The sequence below is a fragment of the Ochotona princeps genome, chromosome 9 (assembly GCF_030435755.1).
Source record: "Ochotona princeps isolate mOchPri1 chromosome 9, mOchPri1.hap1, whole genome shotgun sequence".
In the NCBI taxonomy this organism is placed as follows: Eukaryota; Metazoa; Chordata; class Mammalia; order Lagomorpha; family Ochotonidae; genus Ochotona; species Ochotona princeps.
The window spans coordinates 69,517,715-69,543,483 of NC_080840.1; the positions used below are offsets into that span (position 1 = coordinate 69,517,715).

At 36.5% G+C, this 25,769-nt stretch overlaps 1 protein-coding gene and 1 non-coding gene across 4 annotated transcripts in view; one reads left to right on the plus strand and one right to left on the minus strand.

Annotated features, from left to right (window-relative positions):
- CNBD1 (cyclic nucleotide binding domain containing 1) overlaps nt 1–25,769 on the plus strand; it is a 442,802-nt gene that overhangs the window by 358,191 nt on the left and 58,842 nt on the right. For all 3 annotated transcript variants that reach the window (XM_058668395.1, XM_058668394.1, XM_058668393.1), the window contains 2 exons: nt 745–854; nt 2,151–2,301. In XM_058668395.1, coding sequence (XP_058524378.1) covers nt 745–854; nt 2,151–2,301 — 261 coding nt within the window. The remainder of the gene's footprint in view (nt 1–744; nt 855–2,150; nt 2,302–25,769) is intronic.
- Nucleotides 9,623–9,729, minus strand: LOC131481192 (U6 spliceosomal RNA). The gene has a single exon (XR_009246118.1). It is a non-coding gene; the product is annotated as a U6 spliceosomal RNA (small nuclear RNA).

Sequence of the window (25,769 nt, forward strand, 5' to 3'; positions counted from 1 at the left end):
CCCACTCCTCTAGTACTACAATGGGTGGTTCTAAACAAACAGTCATATGTCCATCATGCTACTATTGAAGTATTTTCCAACACCGTAGGCATGGGCAGTTTTGGAGAGTCCAGCATCCCACTGTAAGGCTATTTTCAACTTTTTCACTGAGAGTTTGCCCTTGGTCTGGACGCATACTGACATACTTTGTTTTCACAGCTGAGCACTACACTTCTGTTATACATCCCCGTAAATACAGAGCCCCGCAGAATGTTTTCATTATTTTTTTTAGATATATCCATTTTGAAAGTCTGAATCTTAGAGCGAAGAGAGAGAAAGAGGGTGAGATGGTGTGAGAAAGAGAGATAGAGAAAAGGAGAGAGTCTATGGGTTTTACTCCCCAATGACCACAAGGGCCAACACTGAGCCAAGCAGAAGCCAGGACCTAGAACATCATCTGGATCTACATTGTGAATGTTAGCAGCCCAAATACTTGGCTGTCATCATCTGCTGGATCAGAAGTGAAGCAGCCAGGACATAACTGATGCTGACATGGGATGCTGGCATCACTCACCCAGCTAGGTCAGCAAGGTGTCAGGGATGGCTCCAGCGTTTTTATCTTACACCAATTTATTATTGTCTATTAAGCAAAATTCTTTTAGAAATAGCTATGAATAGAGAATAAAATATGTCAATGTTTATAGATGTAATGTCAAAACTAATTTCCTACTGAAGATGTGTGACATAATGAACTCTTGTTTTCAGTAATAGTGGAAAGCGGTGATGTAATTTCTTTTGTGGCTTACATTAATTCTGGATATTGCAACATCTATAGAAGCATTATAGGACTTGTAAAACTACAAACAAACAAAGTGGTAAGCATAAATACCTGTATTTTCTTTAGTGAACAAAGATAATCAGTCTTTTTAGATACTTACATGCTTCTATCTATATTCATTTGTAAAATTAAAAATTTTAAATATTTTGTATTTCTTTTTGTTGCTATAAAATATAAGAATATAATGCTATAAAGCATATTGAGTTGTAAGATATAAGAATAATTGACGTTTCAGAGTGCTTAACTTTCTGATTCCATACAGAAATGCGAGATAAAAGCATAAGGTACTTCTTAAAGCATATCAGGTTGACTAGGATAAAAGTTACCATATGATCCATCAATTGCACTCAAGATACTCAAAAGTAATGAAAACATATGTCTACACAAATACTTATATAAATGCTTGCTTATCACCCTCAAACTTGGATTTATCCAAGTGTCCATGATCATGTTGAATGGATAGACACATAGTAGGATATTTATACAAAGGAATATCACACAGCAGAAAGAGTAACCAGTAATATGCTGCATGCAGCTGGAGACCATTATATTAGGTGAAATAAACTGGACCTAGAAAGACAAATAGTGAGTATTCTGCCTTATATGCGGGAATTAAATTATAAAATGAAAAAAAATTAAAAAAGCAGAAACAAGAAGAAGGCATGTATGTTTCAGTATTACTGAGCATACATTTTTGTCCAAACTTTGTTTCGTATCTGTCGAGTTAATGGTTAAGAATATTACACTACCGAGGTTTGATGATCTGTGAATATTTTGCAATTTACTGTTTGAGTGAAATAGAAATTTTCCATTTGATTCCTGCCCTTGCCTGTATTTCCACTGAAGTAAAGTCTTTTTACTTTTCACTTGTTATTTGCTTTAATTACTAGAACATTAATCCCTTGACCATAACATTAATGAAATATATGTTACCTCAAAACCTAAAAAAAAAATAAAGGAAAGAAAGAAGGAAATACTGGAAGAGCAGAGGAGGGAAGGTAGGAGAGGAGGAGCAGCAGAGAGAAGGAAGAGGATAATTCTATATTAGAATTATATCTCTGAACCCTATCTTTGCATTAATTTAGTACCATAAAAAGAAAGTATTAGAAAGGCATTTTAAATATTTACAAAAGATGATCTAACAACACATGCAGGAAAATAGATGCATCTTAAATTTTTCATGTTGGATAAAACTGTTAAACTCATAACAGTTTATTTTATATAATTCTATTTTTATAAAATCATGAAAACTTTAAAAACTAATATATAGTGATAGGAAAGTTAGAACTAATATAATGAAAGTAACTGTGTTAAGTATCTGTATCTCTTACAGAAAAAAACTCCAAAACTTGTTTATATGGGTAGACTGAAGGAGAAGGAGTCCTTTGGCGAGATTAGTGTTCTTCTCCAAGAGCCTTTCCCATGCACCATCATTACGGGAAAAGAGGTTGAGATGGCTATCATTGAAGATAAGGACATATTTGGTAAGCAGCTATGTGACTTAACTATTCATCATCTTACTAATTTAGACTTTTGAAAAGTTTGGAGTTATATTATAGGCAGTCAACTTTCACCATTAGTTGAACTTAACCGTGCTGTTTGAAAAATACAAAGCAATATTTTGAATGACTTTGATTTGATAACACTAAACAGTCTCTGCTCATTCCCAAATCACTATTAATAGTAACACTCGCAGACTATCTGGGACATTTTTTGACTTTTATCTCTAATGTTAGTATTACCTTTACATTTTTGATTTGGGTCAAATGCTAGCCTCAATGTACAGTCCCAAGTAATTATATATGAAATTCTATGTCTTGGCAGTATTTAAGCATTTGTCTGAAATTTCAGATTTGTAGCAATAATGTAATAATGGCTAGTCATATAGCCATGTATGCATTTCTCACTTGAAAAAGTCCAAGTTTTTACAAATTATACAAACTGATAAGAGGAAAACTGCACTGTGGGCCCTTCTATGTAAATTTCACACTTTATGATTCAGGATTCTACAGAGAAATAGAACCAACAGAATATATGCAAATAAATAAAACAAATTCATAATGGGAATTGGCTCAAGTGATTCATACAGTCCCAGAACACACTTTTAAGAAACTAGAGTACCAGCAAAGCTGGTTCCATGAATCAGTTCAATTGGAAGACCTGATCAAAGGGGAACTAATGATGTGCTTGCCCAGTTTGGGGCTGACAATTTGCAAACAGAGATTGAGGTTGGGAAGGGTGTTCATTTACATTCCAGAGTCTGAAGACCCATGGGGTGGCAGTACAGATACAAAAGGTTAAGAGAATATGGCTGTTCCAGCTCAGTGACTGTGTGATAGATTTTTATTGCTACTTTTGACATTCCTCAGCCTTGTCATTTTGTGATTAGAAGTGGTTGATGGTTATGACTGAGTGACTTTGTCTGTTTGAGCTCTGGCAAGGCCCAGATGCTTAGGCAACGTCAGAACAAATGGCTCCTAATGGGATCATTAAGGAGAAGAAGTAATGATTTGTTCAAAACTGAAAGGGGGCAGATGTTGTAACCTAATGGTTCTAAGGTGTGGATCTTGACTTGGAATACTCAAATCCTGTGTGACAGTGACTGTTCTGTCTTAATACCCTGTGCCTTAAAAATGTTAACCTGAAGACAAAAGTGATAAACCAGAAAAATAAATATGAATGAAGCTAAAATTATTGGATCTTGCTACCCAGAACTAATATTGACTATATATTATATTAGCCTTAGGAACAACTGTTCAACTTTGGTTCGATATATTATACCATAAATACAAATAAATGAAGTCATCATTTTGCAACAGAATCATCAACCACAGTGTTTAAATGACTTCATTGCTTTAATTTATCAAGTGAACTTAAAAAGTAAGTTTGTCGGATCTGGCATGGTAGCCTAGTGGCTAAAGTCCTTGCCTTGCATGAGCCAGGATGCCATATGAACACCAGTTGTGTCCCAGCTGTTCCACTTCCCATCCAGCTCCCTGCCTGGGAAAGCAGTGGAAGTAATCCAAAGTGTTGGAACCCTACACCTTCACGAGAGACCCGGAGAAACCTCCTGGTTCCTGGCTTTCGATCCATTCAACTCTGGCCATTACAGCCACTTGAGGAGTGAACCAGTGTGTGGAAAATCTTTCTCCCTGTATCTCCTTCTCTCTGAACATCTTCTTTCTGAATAAAAAAAAATCTTTAAAAAAAAGGTAAGTTTATCTTGGTGTGAAAACATATTGATACCCATATATCATTTTTCATAGCATTGATTTTCATAAAGTTTTCAAGAATTGTTTGTATGCATTTCAAAATTGTTTCACACCAGAATTTATCTTTAAATTCCATTTTAGTAAATTTTCTGGATTATCCTCACATCCAACAATTATTTTTGCAAAAACAGTTTTGTGACACATACCGGTGTTTTAGTCAACAACAGACCACACAGAGATAGATTGTCATGTTCCTCAATCATGTGGCAGTGGTTTTATTCTATCAGGTTTGCCCTTGGCTGAATTGCAGTAGTATGTATTTCCAAAACGGCTGTTCAGAGCCAGGAACAAGGCACTTCCTCCTGGTCTGCTCCCTTGTGGGAAGCAAGGACCCAAGTATCTGAGCAATCATCCATGGTTTCCCGTTCCAGCAGGGGTCTGGAATGAGAGAGAGCAGCTGGGACCCAAGGGACCACTTCTGGGGTAGACTTCCGAGTGGCTTCACTATCTCCACTGCACCATAATGCTATTCCCCAACTACAACTCCTATTCATGAAATTTCATTCAATCATTCATGACTGAAAAATATGAATTAGTTGATAGATACTAATTTGTCCTTCCTCAAAGTAAAATTCCTGTTCCACAGAGACATTGGTACAAATAAACTGAATTCCGTGCTTATTAGATGTTAATAATAGAAATAGTAGGTATTTCAGACATGTATATTCTTTTGTTTACTTCTTAAAACTTTATGTGAAGGGCAAATTTTTTATTATGTATGGATTTTAAAAGCATAGTCAATCATTTCACCTTAGAAATTTTCCCTCCCCCATTCCTCTCCTCTCCTCTCTGATTTCCTTTTCATTTTACAGTGGCGTATTTTGCAATTTACTTTATAGTCCCAGGCCTAAATTTCCATTATATAGAGAATTTAATAAGTAGGAAATAGAAAAACAACTGTTCTTCAGGGACCCGGACAAGGACTACCAACAGTAATCAAATCTCAAAATATTAATTCCGCCAATATATATTACATATTTTTGTACTCTGCGTAATAGTTACCATCAATGAGCAAAGCATGTGATGATTATTCCTTGGGGGTTGGCTTATTTCATTTAGCATAATGTCCAGTTTCATCTATTTTGTTGCAAGACAGGATTTGATTCTTTTTTATGGATGAGTGGTATTCTACCTGGTGTGTATACCACATTTCCTCATCCATTCATTAGCTGATTGACATCTGCGTTCATCCCATAACTTAGCTATTGTGAGTTGAACTGCTAAAAACATGGGTGTGCAATGTGTTATTATCCGTAAGACCTTTTCAACACATTTTACTTAAGGGTGAGGTTGTTTGTTTTTTTTTTTTTTTTTTTCACCCAATTTCTCCTTAGCAGTGCTAACCAAAAGGACTTAAACTTTTTAGCGATTTGCCAGAGGAAACATGCTCTCTTTGCACTTTTATTTCAGATTTTTCTTTTGGCCTTACTGTGGAAATGTTGATGTAAACATGTATTTGCAAGAGAAAAATTAGAATGACAAAGATTTTAAAATGACCAAAAGATTTTCTTTTCCCTATAGCTTCTCTTATTGATTATTAATGCATGCTAAGATAAAAAATCCTAGTTAATTTGAATGGTGTTTTGTTTTCTTAGCAAAGCTTTGAATAAACAGAAAAAAAGTTTGTAGCATATAACTGTTTCTCAGGTACTAGGTTCCATCGGGTATCTCATAAGCATGAAAAGATTGTTTTGTGAATGAGAAACAGCTAAGCATGCTGAACATCTAAGTACCGTTATAATGAGATTCTAACTTCAGGAACTTAATTGTATCTTATAAAATATCATACGTTACAATTTTATAAGTGTGATTTTTTAATATATCAAGAAAATAGAAAATTAATCATAAATATGTGGACTGAGATTATTTGATGACATACATATTTTGCAGTTTTTCCTTTGTAAGATGAAGTGGTTTTTTTTTAGATAAATTGTCCCCCAAAATATTAGAATTTCAGTTTGTGGATTTTGGAATGTTAGAGCTGATTTTAATAATTTCTCAGGGAAAAAAAGTTAATTTCTTCAACTTCATCAGTTTGTTCACTTACAGAAGTTCTTTCCATGCCCTTTGCAAACTTGAAGTGATGATTATAAGATCACCAGTAAGTCACAAATTTGCTAGAAATTGTTATATATTTTCAATTGCAACCTTAATACATCTAGCCTGATAATAAGAAAATCTCTAAATTAATATTTGACTATAAGTTTTTTGGGACTGCTACAAGCCTATGTTAGTCTTCTGTTGTTGCATAACAAATTGTCATAAACATAGTCTCTTAAAACAGTACTTGTTTATCACACAGCTAGTGTGACAAATCATTGAGTGGACAGTTTTCCACTTGGTTCTATTCTGAGGACTCAGAGGAAATGAAAACTGTTCTCCAGGTTTGGGAGAAGAATCACTTTCAAATTCACTCAAGTTGTAAGCAGTTTCTTGCAGTGTGTGGAACTGATGTCCTGTTTCCTTAGTACTTGTCATGTAGGGGTCACTCTTGGACAACAAACGCTACTCCACCAACAGAATCTTCATCTTAGCCATAAAGAACCTCTTCCATTGGCACTGTTTCACATTTAAAATTTTTGACTACTTTCTTCTATAGTTGTTAAGATAAAACTTGGCTTTTAAAGGAGCATTGTGATTAGCACAGCCTATGTGGAGCATCCCCTACTTTTATGTTAACTGCTTAGTATCCTTAATTAGCTCTACAAAATCCCTCTGCTGTGTAATGTAAAAATTACTAGAGCAGTACCAAGATCAAAGGATCTGGTGGCTCCTTGGGAACCCTGATTCCTTACAGTTCCAATGACAGAGGCCAGTACTTGGTGAGGGTGTGTGGAATACACTTCATGATCTTGTCCTCCGTTCTCCAGCTTTCCATGTGAGGTTTCCTTTCTTTTGCTAAGGTGTTTACAAGGATGTTAGAGAAAACTGAATGCCCACGAAATAACAAAGGGAGTGAAAAATGTTCTCTTGGCTATTGCATTAAAAATTGCCTTCTCATTTTCTGTATTTGAGAATTGACTCAAGCTAAACCCTTCCAAGTGAACACCTTCGAAGTGTTTTCAAAATCTCTCGTTATCGTGGAGGGCCATTTTAACTATAACTCATTAATAGGTTAGTATGTTTTCCTTTCTACGCTTCTCAGAAAAACTTTGTATTTTCTCCACTGAAGTAGTTCGTTGTCACCTTACTGCTTGCCTAGTCTTACCCTGTTGGAAATTCATTCTTGTTCTCATGTATGAGCATGTATTTTGTCAAGATTTAAAGTTTTGGCCCTGGAAAATTTGAGAGAGCAGATCAATCCAAAATCTAACCTTTCTCATCCTTCTCAAAAGTTGAGATAATTACTACAATTATAATTTTTGAGAATGTATATGAAGCTCTCAAGGTAGAAGAAAGAAAAGCCCTTTCTTCCAATTCAGATAATAAAGAGATGTTTATTAAGAAGCTTGCCACTGCATCCCCCAAGGATACTATAGTGAAACACAGAGAAGAGCTCCTTAGAGAAATCCTCTTCATAAACTCTCCATTAATTTTTATCTTTAACTTTGTGTGAGAGGTATACTTCTGTATGAGTGGCCGACTTGAAGATTCATTGTCTGTATTTGTTAAATTTGAAAAATTCATATCACGTTGTGAAATGTCTTGCCTGGGTTCTAAGCAGAGTCTATCACGACATCACTTTTGAATAGTCACTATCTGCCAAACACTATTCTATATATTTGCGAGTTTCATTGCAGAACAATTCTCAGAACAAGTCTGTGAGACATTTAAGATCTTTGTTTTATGTATCAAGAGATTAGATTATAGAGAAGTTAAGTGAGAACAACACTTTCCAGCCAACCACCATGTAAAGGCACATCTCGATTTGAGTCACTGCAGAAAGAATATACATCCTGGAGATCCATCGCTTATCTCAGTAGCAGGTAACTGCAAGAATCTGTTGGAGGGTTTAGAGTTTGTTTCTATGACTTTCATGATGGTCTAAGGAGATGGGAGATTTGTGATATACTGAATTGTGTCAATGTTTTATATATATATATATATATCGATGTCAATGTTTTATATATATATATAAATCATGTATGAGTACTGACAGGGGGAATATATGTCTTACATAATTGATTATTATCTGCTGTGTGCTTTTTTGTCAAGAAACTTTTTAAAAGGATTTTATAGGTGCTCTTACTGTGTGTGTTTTTAGACAAAATTATGAAATTGTAAAGCAATCATGAAGTTTTCTTGAAGTTTAAATTCTTTGCACATTCTCCAGTAAAAGAATTACGTGTCTAAGCTGTGCCATCTTTGCAAATGTCAGATATTACTTGTTTTCCCTTTTGTTTTCTCTAGTGACTTGGTTAGCATGATTGAGTTATTAAGGGGTAGAACTGTGGATCAAACTGAGTCTGGCTCCAGGTTCTCTACTATATTGACTATTGTTTTCTAAAAACTTAACTGATAACTGTTATTAATTTTTATCTCTTGTGCCTATGAAGTTATTCAGTCTCATATTTTCTCTGTAATCATATAAACTTGATTAGATTTAGACTAAGTAATATCAAGCAATGATCTTCAGTGTTCATGTACATTTAATATGGAGCCACCATTTTTTTCAGTTGAGGTATTAATGCACTTATATAGTTAGCAAGTACTAAGATTTTTTTTTTAAAGTTAAGAATTGGCTTTTTAGGTCAATTCTGCTATGCCCTATTTTCTTTCCCATGTTTGAAAAGAGTCAAAATACATATTTATACTTTTTATAAAAAGTTACCTATATAATTACTCTTGTTGAAACTCTGTTTGTCATGTGGAACCAAATTACTACATACTGTCCTTTCTTTTCAGTCTGAAGGTCTTTTTGTTTTTCCATAGAGCAACTTGCCTGGTGAAAATGTGTCTCAGTGATTATATATTTGGTTATGTCTTTGTTTCTCCTGCAGTGTTGAAGAAAAGTTTTTCCTTTTTTTAAGACACTGGATTTTCATCTTCTTATTAAAAATTGCTTTACTTCAGCACTCTGAACACATCATCCATTGCCATTCATAATTCCCATGAGAATTCATTGATGTATATTATTATTTTTTTTGATTTTAGCAAATACAGATTTATTAATTGAAATTCTCCCATATTTCAAATATTTTTAATCACAAGAATTGACTGGAAACAACATTTTATGCAATTCCTTTAAGATATTGGGAATTTAAAATTCCACAAACTATGCTCATATATATTGAGTGAATTTAGAAATTTCACTCTAACTCTTGATTGAAAAGCTCTAGAAGGGATTAGTTGGTTTGCTTAACAACATTTTTAAAAATAATTATTTTGGGGTCAATAATCTGAAATATCTGCTTATGACACACATATGTACATTTTAAAGTCATGCTTTTGGAATTATGTACTAAATAAAAGAATAATTTTGCAGTATTTCCCCTTCTACACAACTACATGTAACATCTTAAATGAGCAATCAAATGCTTATACTACAAATACACTTTCTTTACTTTTTTTTTAATTAATATTTTGCATTATGAAAAATATGGAACGCTTCACGAATTTGCGTGTCATCCTTGCGCAGGGGCCATGATAATCTTCTCTGTATCGTTCCAATTTTAGTATATGTGCTGCCGAAGCGAGCACTATTGACGTATATTATTGAAATCCACTTGTGGATTATGAATGCTTTGAGATTTTATTTTTGTCTTTTGGCAGTTTAACTATAATGTGTTTAATCATGGATGCATTTCATTTATTCCTAGAATTCACTCAGGGTCTTGAATGTGCAGACTTATTCTTCCAAATGATTTCAAGTTTTCAGCTATCATTTCTTATCACTTGATAAACAGTAAATACTGTATAAGTGCACAAATCCATTGATTAACAAATACATTCCATAAATCTGAGTTTGTTTTCAATTTTAGGTTGCCATTTACAGTGTCTCTAATATGGGATTCTTACAAAAGTATAAAAAGTTGGAAAGAACCTATGATTTTAAGAAAATTTCTGCCATTTAAAATTAATCAAATGATGGTAGTTCTTTGTTACATGATACTTTCAGAAATCAATAGCTTTTTTCATTCTCTGATGTTGTCAAACAGCAAAGATTATTAACATTTCTAAACTTGTATGCAGTAAGTTGTTGATGGTATAAATGCAATCAGTTAACAGATCTCTTACTGTGAAATGGTAAGTTTGAGAAACCAGTATATTTTCCAATTTTCCCAGGCTTTTGACAACAATGCCAATTTTTATTTTAATTGTGTAAACTCCCTTTACCTAAGTAAACTTACATGATCATTTCTTTCTTTTCCTTCCTCCCTAATAATTCTGCTATTTTAATCAATTCTTAATTATGGTTGCATATTTATCTTTTATCAGATTCCTTATTGTGATCAGTAAATCAGAAAGTTAAAACAGAACTGAAGGGCCTACTGTAGTAGTGTAGCAGCTAAAGTCCTCACCTTACACACACTAGGATCTTTTATGGGCACCAGTTCTAATCCCTGCAACCCTGTTTACCATCCAGCTCCTTGCTTGTGGTCTAGTAAAGCAGATGAGGATGGCCCAAAGCCTTGGGACCTTGCACCCACATGGGAGATCTCTAAGAAACTCCTGGCTTCCTGGCTTCAGATCAGCTCATTGCCTATCGTTGTGGCCGCCTGAGGAGTCAATCAGTGGAAGGAAGATTTTCCTCTCTGTTTCTCCTTCCCCTCTCTCCATATTTCTGACTTTTCAGTAAAAATAAAATAAATCTTTAAAAAAATGTATCTAACAAGTGGATGGATCAGTTATTCAACAATGAATAATTGCAGTTACATATTTTTAATCTACAAGTAGACTTAAGTTTTGATCCACATTTATTTCAAAAAAAGGCATTTCACTACAATTAAACTTCCCTAAATATGCTGATTAATGACTACTGATATTAGTACTGACCTGGAATGATAAATGTACCATTGCCACCAGTCACACAGAAGATATTGAAATAGTTTACCTGACCAGGGATACTGTTATTTGAAATGTCATCAGCAGAATCCTGGTTTTGGGGCTTAACAAAACAAAACAGAACAGAACAAAACAAACAAAAAAACTCACTTATTTTTGTTGAAAAAGCAGATCAGATTTACATAGAGAAGAAGAGACAAAAAAAAAATCATCTGTCTGATGGTTCACTCCCCAAGAAGCCACAAAGGCCAGTGCTGAGGCAATTTGAAGCCAGAAGCCAAAAGCTTCTCCCAGGTCTCCCACATGGGTACAGGGTTCCTAGTCTTTGGGCCATTCTCTACTGTTTTACCAGGCCACAAGCAGGGAGCTGGATGGGAAGTGGAGCAATGGAGACAGGGATCGGTGCCCATGTGGAATCCTGGCACAGGTAAGATAAGGATTTACCCATTGAGCCATCATGTTGAGCCAGTTTTGAGGCTTTATCTCAAGCAAAGTTCATGAACCATGTCTTGTTTATCTGAACCTGAAACATTCTGAAAACAATGATTTGTGAAGTTTTATTGATTATTGAATCAAAAGGCAGAGTGACAATTTGGAATAGAGATATTTTACATCCATCAGTTTGTTCTTCAAATGTTACAGCAACCAGGGGGAGGCCAGCTTGAATACTAGAGGAGGTGAGTTCATCTTGGTTGTCCATAAAGGAAAAAAGCAAACAAGTGTGGGGGCCATCATCTGCTGCTTCCCAACTGTATTAACAGGAAGCTGGATGGGAAGCCTGAGTAGCCAGGCTTCACACCAGCACTCTTAAAGGGGACACAGGTGTCTCAGGCAGGGGCTTTTTCTTTCGTGATACCTACCCCAGTTGGCTAAGTTTTAATCCTAAATATGTGCAAGTTTGATTCTTGAAACTTGTATCTCAGATGCCTAAATCATAAATTTATTTTCAGCAAGGAATTTAATGCATGGGTCTTAACAGTTTCACTTAGGAAATGTTTTAAGCAAAAATTAAGATGTTTCTATAAAATTAAGATATTACAATAAATATTAACAGAAATATTACAAGCTGTGAGAGACTTCTTTGCTGTTTTGATGATAAAATCTTAATCAGATGTCAAGTTCAAACCAAACTTAGGGTTGATTGTTTTTAATTGTATTTTTGGAACATCTTTACATTTTTTTCCTTTGAAATGGAGAGAAAAGAAGAGAGACAAAAAGAGAGGGGGAGAAAGAAAGTGGAAGAATAAAAGAAAGAAAAGGAGGGAGAGAGAAGAAACTCTTCCATCTTCTGGCTTACTCCCTTACTGCGCTTGACAGCCAGGGCTGGAAGAGGCCCAAGGCAGGAGCCAAGCACAGGTAGCAAGGACCCAAGGACTTGAGCCACGACTTGCTGCTTTGGGAGGCGCACATTAACAGAGCTGGATTCAGAAGCAAAGCCAGGGCTTTGCACACTTCAGTAAGTGGTGAGCATATGCTGAGCAGCATGTTATCCCATAATACCACAATGTTCATTCTACAATTTTAGGTGCAGGCAGACTTGCATTGTATGGTAGTCTCCTTTCAAATGTGCACCTAAGGGTGGTCCTTGGCTCCCTGCTGCCTGTATGGGAGACCCAGTTGACTGCAATTCTTGTGGCTTTGTCCTGGCTCAATCCTGACATGTGGTAAGCAATTGAGGAGAGACCTAGAGGTTAGAAGGTCTTTCTCCTTCCATCTCTAGGCTTCTCTATATTTTAATTAGAATAAAAATAAGTAAATAAGTATCCAGGTGAAGTTTCTGTGTGAACTTTAGTCCTCAAATTTTTAGAGAGACCAGATTGTATACATATATGAATATATTATTTTCAGTTTGTCATCCCATATTTGCTGCTGTTTTATCATTTTTATTATAAAAATTTGCTTAATTGTTGTATAATGCTACCCTTTTTTAGATGACTGACTCATGCTATGATTTCTGATAATTCCAGTCATGATTTTGCAATATAGTATCTTTCCCTTTGATTTTTATATCATTTGACAAAACCACTCCCCTAATACAACTCACAATATAGTTCTGAAAATCAGAGTGTAGGCAATACTGTTCCCTATTAATATCTACAAAATAATTATAGCCAATGTTAAATGTAACCACTGAAATAATTATTTGGCATATTATTGTGGTGAACATTTGCTGTGAACTTCATCTTGTACTGTGCCATGTTTTCCTGGAATACTTCTAAAAATCACATTTTGCTTTATTACTAAACATTGACTCATTCAATTTTTAGAATTTGGATTTACTTGAATAAAATGCATCTTCTAAGAATTATGATCAAAATCATTGCTTTTATCACAGTTATGCATAACAATAGAAGTACTGCATTTAAGATGTAGTTACTCAAGCCAAAATTTTAATAAGAACATATTCAATAAGGGTACTATTACTAAAATTTTCATTTTTTATTGCAAAGTTTTGCTTCCTCAAAAGGACGCTAGACTGATGGGTGTTGCATAACAAAGAAAGGATTGAGGCTGACCAATCTTTCTTTTTCTAAGTATGAATCAGGTTAACTTCCTTAGCCTCTCTTGTAATTTGTTTGAAGCCAACTTGCTCTTAATGGAATAGAGGGAATTTATTATTGCCAAACCATAAAAGATACAATCTTCCATGATCTCATTCACAGTCTGGGAGTGAATTGCTTCCAACAGCCAAATCTCATGATGGTGGGATCTGGAGTTCTGGGATTCTTCATTTGGATAGAAGTTACTAGAATAACAGCTTAGCCAGGAACATCTGTATTGGAATTTGTGTAAATGAAAAATAAGCGTGTGTTAAATTAGGCAACCAAGATTTGATTTGTTTGTTATAGCAACTAGCAAGTAGTTCCCTGAGTCATAAAACTGGCAAAACTGTAAGACTTTCTGAGGTGTTCTTAAAAAGTAATAATTTCCAATTTAGGACATAAAGTGAGTATACTTTTCATAATTATTCTTTTCTTTCTTAACATTTATGACTATCCTCTCAAAATGAAATTCAAGACACATATAGATATGAAAAGAGAAACGTTTTAGAAATATATTAAATATACTTAAGAATATATTTAGTAAACTTATTCAAAATGACCATCTTTTACAAACACATAGAATCCATTAAAAGTAAGTTCTTGCATTTAGTGAAAACAGTAGAGATATCACAGTCTTTTTTTGAATGCTCTATAATAAAGACTAAATCACACAAAATCTCAAAGAAAAGAACTAAATGATTTACAAACTTCAACATCAAAATTTCCCTCTTATTTTTAAAACACTTTCATATATTAAACCTCACAATAGTGCTTATACTTGCCTTATACTTGAAGTTAAATTTGACTTACTGAGTTCTACTGTATAGAAACTTTGAATTGTCCTGTTACTTTCCTCATCTACAGCTAGAAATTACTTTTTTAAAAAAATTCATTTTATGGTACAGTTCCATAGGCTCTGGGATTCCTCCAACCTTCCCTCCATATTGATTTCCTCCATATTATTACAGCAGTACAGCTCATAACCAGTCATAATTCCATCATTGTGGGCATGGACCATGCAGAGTCTAGCATATTATTGTCCAGATAAATTCAACAATTTCATTTGGAGACCATCCTTGATCTGAAAGTAGATCTGGCAGAATATCATCCCCTCCAATGGAAAGCCACAACACAAATTCAACAACAGGAAGAAACATGGAAATTTACAACATCGTGAAGTCAACTGACATGGTACTGAGTGACCAATGTGTTAGAGAATGCAAGTGCTTAACCACATTCTGTGCCTACTTCATTGACCTCTCAATTTTAGTTTATACATAACTGACTGTTATAACCCTTAAAACGGTTATAGGGTATTATTCAGCTGTCTCATATCTTTTTTTATATTATTCAAGTATGATTTTTACTGAAATTTGTGAGTTTTAGGATAGTCCAAACAGGCTTATAACTCTAATAAGCCATATGTTAACTATTGAGGAGCAGAATAGGTTTAGGAGGGGTGTGCAGAGAAATCTTCAATATCTTAGTGAGGAATAACTGATCTTTGTGTCCTGCCTAGTTAGGTGTATGGGAGTCCATGCTGACTTTATCCTGTCTGCTCTAAGCTTTCCTTATTGGTCTCTGTCTATCTGATCCAATTTTGGGGGGTTCTGGAGTGACGCTGAAGGTCATTGCAAGAGAGGGTGGGGAGCCAAAGTTGGAGCTAAGTAAGGACCAGAGAAGGATCCTTTGTGAAACTTTTCTTAGATCTAGAATGTACTAAAAATGCTGATAAGAAATAGTCATTTGCAAGGGAACTGTAGTTTGTGCCGTAAAACTGTACCAGTTAAGTTTGTATTGGTTAAAATGCTAGGAAATTATGAAACATTAAGTTTCATAATATCAAATGAGAACAATCATGACATCATTGCGGCTACTTAAAGTCTTGTAGATTATATTTTGTGCTACTCTTTCTGCCAGACATCTTTGATAGCATATAATTTGTGTTTGCTTTGTTTTGCCAGTAGCTTTCTTCAGAAAAGAAGGAAAATATGTGTTAGTTTGTTTCAAGGTCATCTTACTAGTATAAATTAATAAAACAAATAATTTTGCTAGGAGTTTTAGAATTTTATAAATATTTGTTTCAAATAACGAAAAATGAAATACAATATTATAATTTCATGTGAATAATTGTATTACTTACAGTCTTTTATTATTTGAAGTTTATTACTCTGTGGAAATATTTGCTCTTGGGCATATTAAATTACTTGTGTTTAGCTTGATTTTTTTATAAGGAGCTTTTTGTTTGATTTCATTAGGCATTGAACTGTTCCAAAAAAAATTCATGCCATCTAGCAAAGAGTTCCATTTTGAATTGTATTTGGAACTTTGTGATTTGTGATACTCATTCACGCAACCCAAAGGATGAGATTGTGAATGGCTGCATTCTTCTGGGTGAAGTTTCTATTGTGACATAATAGGCTGGGGACACATGCTAAGTTATACTATAGAAGCAGGAAGCTCCAAACCCATAATCATACAGTAACATTGATGAAGGAGATATGTACCAGACTTCCCACATGAGCACATTGTTGCAACAATATAAATATTATCAGACAGAGGGAATTATGCCAGATTCTTAAAGAGTAAAATATCTAAAGATAAATTAAAAAGTATTCATGCAAAGAATCCTAGCGATTTAGAGCTCAGTTATATAGAGAATGCAAGCTTTGTTTTGGAGCTTTTAAGTGAATGATGAGCAAGTGAAGTTAATAGAAAGTGCGTATTCAGATGGCAAAACAGAGACAATAAATAAAGAAATTAACTGGGGATTATAATTGGGAAGCAGCTGTGGTAAATGATTTGAACAAAAAGGAAACTAGGAAAACTATTACATGGAAAATCAGTAGAGATCATGGCCAGAGTTTTCAGACACAATGCGGAGCTAGAGAAACAAAATAGAAAATGGTAGTTGCTGAACACTGGTGATTTAAGTGCCAACTACACTGCTTACTACCCAACATTCAAATTAAAAGATAAGTGTAGGAGGTCATCCCTGGATCTCTGCTTGCTTAGTGTGTGTGGGAGGTCATAGGTACTAGGAACACTGCTTTCCTGGGGGAACCCTTGACAATGGTTTTGGCTAACCAAGACCTCAACCTAACCTATTCACTGGAATGCAAGCAAAAGCAGTGTGGTACACCACAGGCTCTGTTCTCTGTCCTTCAATGAGCTATGCTGGGACTTCCTTGATATGCAACTCTAAGTTGTCAAATGTGACCCACAGCCTATCTACCATGACCTAAGGCATACCTTTAAGGCTATGTATTGTACATGATTCATAGCTTACCTGCTTGTGACCTGAAGGCAATGCTGCCAGCCATGTATGTTGCATGTGTCCTGTGACTTGACTGGAGGATCCAAAGAGATAGATATTCCTTATAGCCGATTACAGTGACACTGTTCGGTAAGAGGACTGTTGGGAAACAGCCTTCTGCCATCCCCTTTCCTCGTCTATATAAGTTTGTGCTTGCTTTACAAAAAATGACATGCACAATCAAACTGTCTCTGGTAGTTGTTGAGAATGAACACCATTGCTTCCCCCCCTCAGTGGTTTTGGGGACCTACTGGCAGGAAAACCCCAAAGAGCAGGGGACCTGGATCTTTTCAGATGGAAAGGGTTACTGTCATCTATTTAGAGTAGACAACTAAAGAAAAAATATATATATATATACTAAATACTTGCAATTATGAACTGAATAAGAGTGGCCAAATTCATTTATTCCTCAGTCATTCAACAGATGTTTTTGAGTAGTTATGTTAGCCAGGTATTCTTCCTAAGGAAATGACACTTAAAAACAATCTTGGCTTCCTTAGTTCATGATCTAATGAGACATGCAACCAATAGAAAACAATAAAACAAGAACATGAAACTTAGTGAACATTTTTAATTAGTGGGTAACAAAAACCTCAAAGTGAATGCTCAACTATTGGCTGCCTAGATCATGTCTTCAGTTGAGAGTCCCTTTTTCTCCCTGACAAAGAGACATTTGTGATGGCTTGCATGTTGAGAAAAACCAGCCTGTGAAGGTTTAGAAAGAAGTGTTACAAGCTGAAGAAAGTGCAGAGAGAAACATTTTGAGGAAGGAAGTGATATCCCATGATCACTAGAAAGAGGTCACAAAGGTGTAGGAAAGAAATATCGTGGTCAATTTCCCTAGCCATTGTAGGTGCATCATTATGTTCAGTGTTTAAGAGATCAGTACTGGGAGAATCCAGGTGGCAGAATAGGATAAGGACACATTTAAACAGACAGAAAAATGTTAGCCAGTGTGAAGCAGAGAGGGCACATTCCAGGAAACAGGAGAGGACAGAACAGCGGCAGAGGGGTACCTGGAGACCAACAGTTACAGAAAGACAGTAGACACAATGGTATGGTGTTGCAGTGACCATTACCCCAGCAGTATTCAGCAAGTGGTGATCTGAATTGCACCAGCAGCCGAAACTCCACCAGCAACAAGGCGCAAAGGAACATTCACCTGAAGCTCAAGAGGTGAACCCAAAGAACTGCCCATCTTGCTGGTCTGTTTGATTTGATCAGAAACAGAGACAAAGTAACAGTTCCAGGATGGACAGTATGGGAACAAGGTGGATTTCACAGACCAGTCAGACCCATAAAACAGAATTGGGTGTCATTTTGTTTACGGAGGAAAAGGATATGGGATAGGACTGTACATGCACAGAACTGGGAGTGAACTGATTTCTGGCTCAGTGAACTGTAACAGTGGGGCATCCTACAGGTTCCACCTTAGATAGGTCTTGGTAGCCCCCAGAAATGATGCCAGCAGATCAGGAACTCTATTAATGCCACATCAGTCACCATTTTTCACAGCGTGAAAAAGGCTTTAACACTGCGGGGACAACAGTGGGCTGTGCATGCACTGATCTGGGAGTGAACTCACTGAGCTCAGTGCTTTGCAAGGGTCCTGCTGGGAAAATAATACTGACTTTGGCATCGTACAGATCAAAATAGGTCTGTGGGACCTTCAGAACTACCATCCAACAGGTTCTGGCAAGATCAGCTCCACCAACAACCTAGATCTATTGGACACCTAGTGTCTTTCTAATCCTGGGAGAAAGGTGGTTCAGACAACAATACAGCCTCAGCATGGTATCAAAGTATGTAAAGAGTGGTGAGCCAGAAGCTGGGACTATGGAGACCATAGTGGAAATCTAACATAGTAACCTAGACCTGGAACTTGCTGGAGACAGTGGCACAAGTGACTGCAAGCAAAGAACCATGTACCAACTGCAAGAAGTAAAATTGAACTGTAGACCTGTGGGTGACAGAGCTTGGAAATCTTACCTGAGAAGAATCTGCTAGCCAGAAGTACAATGATGAAGAGCACAAGAAGAGAGAAAGGCACAATGACTATTACTGAAGACTCCCCTGCAATGGAGCAAAACCCTTTGCCAACCTAAGGATTACCTGAGAAAGACATTGAGCAAATGGGGGATACAGAATTCGAAACACTTGTTTTAAAGCATCTTACCAACAAGGAGAAGTACGTAAAGCAGTAGTTCAAGGAATTTAAGGAATATGTTACACAGGAAAAAGCAGCAATGAATCACAGGAAAGCTTATATATCAGAACTTAAAAATAAAGTGGAACAAATTAAAAGTACAGTGGAGAGTCTCCAAAATAGAATGAAGGAGGCACATAACAGAATCTCAAAATTAGAAGTAGGAAACAAACAAAAAGCTGGAAGCAGAACTGGATCAGGGTAAGGGTATTCAAAAATTGAAATACACTCTTAAAAGCCCAAATATGAGAGTTATGGAGTCCCAGAATGTATAGAAAGAGGAACTAGGACTAAAGGTGTATTCAACGAAATAATAAGGGAAAATTTCCCTTCTGTAGAGAAAGAATTGGGGAAACAACATCCAGGAGGGGCACAGAACTTCCAACAGGCTTAACCAAAAGCAATCTTCACCATGACACATGGTAATCAAGCTCTCTTCGATTGAACAAAAAGAAAAGATCTTTAAATATGCCTGTGAAAGAAATCAACTGACATGTAAAGCAATGCCAATTAAATTCAAAGGAGACCTTTCACAGGAAACTCTACATGCAAGAAGAGAATGCAGCGACATATTCCAGATTCTAAAAGCAAAAAATTATTGGCCCACGATAACGTACCCAACAAAGCTATCCTTTTTCTTTGAAAATGAAATAAAATTCTTCCACAGAAAGAAAAGTCAAAAGAACATGCCTTTTCCAAACCTGCCCTACAAATGATAGTTAAGGATGATTTACAGCTAGGAACAAGCCCAATCGGGGAGGTAAGGGGACTCCCTAACTGGGTTGGGGTCCCCACCAAGGGGCACATGTGCTAGAATTGGGGCTGCGTTCTATCTAGGAAATAGTTGTAGTCACCCGAGGCACTAGTGTGGGCTGGGATTGGATGCACCAGGCCAGTTCAGATCCCAACACCATCTGGTGTCATGGAGAACCAGTGGGTAGATGTGGGACTGACTAGGCTGGGTCTCACTCCCCTACTGAGCCATGTGTGAGCTGTATGTAGGTATGGACGAGCCATGGCTGGGCTGAAACATTCAACAACAAGAACCAGAATGGGGTGAAAGCCAGCCAGGAAAAGCCACTGTTCCTGCTAGGACAGGAGGGGAACTGAGTAGGGCTGGCTCAAGGACCCCCTGGCATGCGCAAAATCTGCCATTGGGAGGGGTTCTGATGGAGGAGCCTGGGCAACTCCTCTGGCAGGACACAGTCCCTGCAGGTAAGCGCAAGAAGCTTGATAGGAAACAGTCCAGAATAGGCCATGGAAAGTTTCCCACTGGCACACATTCAGCATGGGTCAGGAGCAGACCAGGCTGAATCAGTTCATGTCACCCACTGGCAAATCTGATCACCAGAACAGAGTGTGGGATGAGCCGGGTTTGGTCACGACAAAACCAGTACACATTATGGAATGCCAGGGCGTGGTTGCCTGTACTGGATATGAATGCAGCACCCAACCAGCACACGTGAGATCCAGGAAGGGAGGGACAGAGCTGGTAGGGGGATTAAGGGGCTGGTCCCCTCGCCGGGCAGCTATTCACAAAGGATATAATGAGATACCAGGAATCAAAGAAAACTGAGAGAATGCATCTCTACTATGGAATAAAAGTAGATTACAAATAAAACTCCTAAATAGGCCTACATGAGAAAATATTAGACTTTCTACCATTGCCTAAACCAATAATGTCATGATCCACATAAAAGAGCAGAATGTTGGAATAACTCCATTTTCCTCTTTAATTGGTTTTCCCTCATGCTGTTTTTTGCTAGTATTGCTAAAAGTTTGTTTCACTCACCTTCTTAAATAATAGCTCTTTCTTGTGGCAATTTGTAGTTTTTTAGCTTCAATTCCATTTATTTTTGCTGTGAATTTTATCATTTCTTGCTTCCTGTTGGTTTTTTTTCTTTTTAAACGTGTCTTTGGGATGAATTGTTAAATTATTTATTTGAGACATTTTAATTGTTTTTAAGAACCTAATTTTGTGAATGTCCCTTTCAACACTGTTTTTGCTACATATCATGGGGTTTGATATTTGTTTTTATTGTCAGTTCTTTAAAAACAGTTTTTTTCTTTTATTCAGTGACACAGGTTAATCACTGACTTTTTTCTTCAAGGTTTTTATTTTCTTTTTCACTTCTTTAGACACATAGGTCATGCTATAGCATGTTATTTTAACTTAATGTTTCTATAAATTTTTTTTCTTCCGGTTGTCAATTTTGTTGTATAGCTTTTCATTTAAGGGGATATGTAGTAACCGTGTAATAGATTATCATATCCAGATGTGAAGATGAAATGCAATATGCATCTGTACTTTCAAATCAAAGATGGACTTCCTGACTTCTGATATAGTCCATACCTGCAATATCAGGATACACTTAAATAGCACAATGAAGGACTTAGACTGTTCATGAAGGACTATACATTGTACCATTAAAGAGAATATAATGGGTGGAAATGTGTCTTAAGAAGGGGGAAAGAGGAATCCCAGAGCCTAAGTAACTGTATCCTAAAATTTTAAACATTTTTGAAGAACCATTAAGAATTTTGAAGAGACATAAAGATGAATCTTATATATATTCCTTGATTTCAAAGTCATTTGGGAAATCCTTTTGATATTTTGAATTTTTCATCATTTTACAATAATAAGAGGTTGCAATAAATTATTCACTCTCAATGCAGGCCTATTCTGTAGAATAACAACTGAAAAAAACTGTGAATAGTCTGCAGTTATCTTTTTATGATACATGATCATATTCCTGGTACATGCCAATTTGATAATAGTAGCAGGAAAAAAAAACCTAGACTTCCAATTTCTAGTTATGTTAGTTGCTCTGGAAGTCTTTGCTATTTTTTAAAGATTGAAGAATTAGAGTTCCAAGAAGTTTAATATTTCAACCCTTCTTACTTGTAGAGTGCTGTATCAACATTCAGCTGACATCTGTCTGACATTGGATCCTTTCTTCCTTTACTGTGTTTCTCCCTGTGCATTTGTAACTTTGATTTTTAAATTCATGCAACTTTAATATGTTCTATAGTCACCCTGAAACCATTGTATTGCATAAATTATTTTTTAATGAGTGACAAATTCAAATACAAAATTCATCAGTGTTTAAAACTATGTCACCATGGCGAGTGTGGACAGGAAAAAATTATGTCACCATTCTCAACACTGCCATATATATGAAAATGTATAAGTGAAAGCAAGTTGTATTAACTTTGGTTTAAGGAAATACAATCTAAGGTTAGGAGAGATAATTGACTTGTCCTGTAATACATTCTGAATCATAGATTATTATAAATAGAATATGATTAACCATAATGTTCTTTGGCTTTGTAGTATGGAGTACTATTTTTAAGACGCCAGTATTTCTGTGATTTTAGAACATGGCTATATAAATGTTAATTCTTATCAGAACTAAAGTAAGACCTCGCTATTCACATGCTGAAATAAGGATTTAAGCAAGTGTCATTCATTCAAGACTCTGTTAATGAGTCTTCAAAATAACGTGGCCTTTCCTTTAAAACTAGCATACTACTTGTGCATTACTGAAAAAGGAGAAAAGACATTGTAATTGTTTACACTTGCGTATTTCACTAGAAGCTGGTAAATAGCTTATAAATATGGTCTTCCTCTTTCAAAAGATATTCATCAGATGCTTTCTAGAAGCAGAATCTCTTCCAAGAATTAAACACAAAGCAACGAAACAAAAGAATATTCCCATGAAATCGGAGTTAGAGCAGAAGAAAAATAAATGTGGGAATATAATATCTGGGTAAAGATATTAGAGTTTCTTTTCAGTAAGACACAAGGTATTACAGGTTTGTAAGAAGTGGAACTATAATTTGCTACTTCAGAGAATCTTGTATTCCACATTCAGATTATATCTGAGGAGTCAGACCTACAGTGAGATCAGTTGGTAAAGCATTAACAAGTCCATGATACAGGTAAAAATGACACACTATCTAAACTGATACACAAATCAAGGCAATTTATATAAAATATAGGCTTCTTTTTAAAAAGTTTCCTCAAAAAGTGACAAGCTAATCTTAAAATTCATTTGGAAACACAAGAGGTTATAGTTTTCAGAACAGTCTTGAAAGGAAATAAATATGTTAGACAAACACTGTGTAATTTTCAAACGCGCGTCGAGGCTACAGGGTGGTAGCATGAGATTAGTAAGTACTTCAATATCATAGAAATGAGAAACTAGAAATTAACCTTTAAATTTGTAAGCAGTTCATTTTTGACTGTCATTGTAAAAATGAAAAGTAAGGAGGGAGGGAAGAGTAAAAGTAAAAAGGGTTGGAAAAGTGAAGTGGAATCAACATTCTGTTAAAATGTAAATATGAAGTACATGAAATTTATTTTGTTAATAAAACAAGAATGTTAAAAAGGAAAGGAAGTGAAAACTTCTCTTTAAAAAGTAGGTTCGTGTGTGTGTGTGTTTGCACAAATTCTTGGGTCAGGCAAGCCCTTCTTAAAGATTAAAAACTCTGTGGATGGTTTTATTGCATAGGAAGCTAACCCTGTCTCCATGATGTTGGCATCCCATATGGATATTGATTTGTGTCCTGGATGCTTCACTTCCAATTCAACTCACTGCTTATGGCTTGGGAAGGCACTGGAGCATGGCTCATGTTCTCCTGACACTATACTCACACGGGAGACCTGAGAGAAGCTTCTGGCTTCTGGTTTCTTTCTTTTTATTATTATTATTATTTTTTAATAATCTTACTTAGTTGATTAGGGTACAAAGGGTCAAGGGCTACAGGGTAAAAGTGGATAATACCATTGTTTCCATAGTAATATTATCATTTTTTTCCCTGTATCTGGGGTCAGGGGAGAAACAAAGGGAAAAGCCTCACCCAGCATCCCACCCATCCCAGGTCCCCAACGGGAGGCACACTTCGAGGGTCCTGTTCAGTTTTGTTAGTTCAACAGTTCTGGATTGCTGCCAATCTCGCCATTCCAATCGTGATGAAACCTATCCAGAATCCACTGGCTGACAGTCTCTTCATGGTTGGGGTTCTGAGATCAGCAGTTCAGTTGGAGGGATCTCCAAAGAAACTTCATCTGAGATGTTCCCAGATCTGATTCTTGCTTGAGTTTGCTACTACAGGGTCCAACACCGTCCGTTGCGCCAGTCAGCTTATGCACATGCTGGTCCTTGCAATTGCTGGGTCAGTTCTGTTTCCAGCCCTGTCTTCCTTGTGAACCAATGGGTGTTGTAGTCCAGCTCTATACTACCCACTTCATACTCGGTCCTCACACAAACCAGTGGGAGCTGCAGCCTAGTTGGGGTGACTCCCCATAACCCCCATCAGGTCTGCCCCCTACCCTGGTTCCCATGCTTGGCAGTATGTCCACAGGCTTGTCCAGTCTGTCCCACATCCCATTTAGTTCTCGTACTTGTCAATGGGTATTGAAGCCTAGTTCAACCCAACCAACCTACTATTCAGCCCACACACTTACTGGCAGGTGCCTTTCTGTCTAGCCATGCCTGCCCCTGTCATGGTTTTTGTGCTGTCAGTGAGAGTGGTAACCCTGAGGGAGATGTTCACTATCTCCCTACTAGGCCACCCCTCCCCCAGATTATGTACTCTCCAGGTGGTTCTGGCATTTGACTTGACAGAATTAGCTCCCAGTGCCAGCCTCTGCCACCTGATGCTGCGGCTATGGCTCCTGGTTTCTAATTTTCTCAGTTCTGACCATGACAGCCAAATAGGGATTGAACCAATGGATGGAAAACCTTTCTCTATGCCTCTACTTCTCTCTGTGTAGCCCTGCATTTCAAATAAAATTTAAATAAGTCTTTAAGAAAGATTAAAATACCAGCATGTGTGTTTGTGAGAGAGAGATTTGCCTTTGCTATCAAGAATATATCAATTGGGCCCGGCGGTGTGGCCTAGCGGCTAAAGTCCTCGCCTTGAAAGCCCCGGGATCCCATATGGGCACCAGTTCTAATGCCGGCAGCTCCACTTCCCATCCAGCTCCCTGCTTGTGGCCTGGGAAAGCAGTTGAGGACGGCCCAATGCATTGGGACACTGCACCCGCGTGGGAGACCCGGAAGAGGTTCCAGGTTCTCGGCTTCGGATCGGCGCGCATCGGCCCGTTGCGGCTCACTTGGGGAGTGAATCATCGGACGGAAGATCTTCCTCTCTGTCTCTCCTCCTCTGTGTATATCTGGCTGTAATAAAATGAATAAATCTTTAAAAAAAAGAATATATCAATGATGCTATCAAGAAAATGATGCCAATCTATAGTATTAGAAAACAATTGGAAATACTAACTTCAGTGACAAAGAATGTATACGAAGAAAAAAAAGAATAAAATTTTCATTGAAATCTAGTGAAGGGCTCAAATAGACATTTCTCCAAAGAATATATATGAATGGTTTATAAGCATCCTAAAAAATGCTTTTCATCCCTCATTTATGAGAAGTCGAACAATAAAGCTACAATGTGTAACTTTTTCACGTTCTTGTAGTATAAAGCAAAGAATGTATTTTAATGACACTGTTTTCAAAGATGTAAAAATTGGAGTTGTCAAAACAGCTGGGTGAAATACACTTGTAATGTGACATAATCACTTTCAAAAGCAGTCTGTGAGTTCTCAGAATGCTAGCATTACCACATTATTTATCAAGCAGTTGTAATCCTGGTACATATTCAA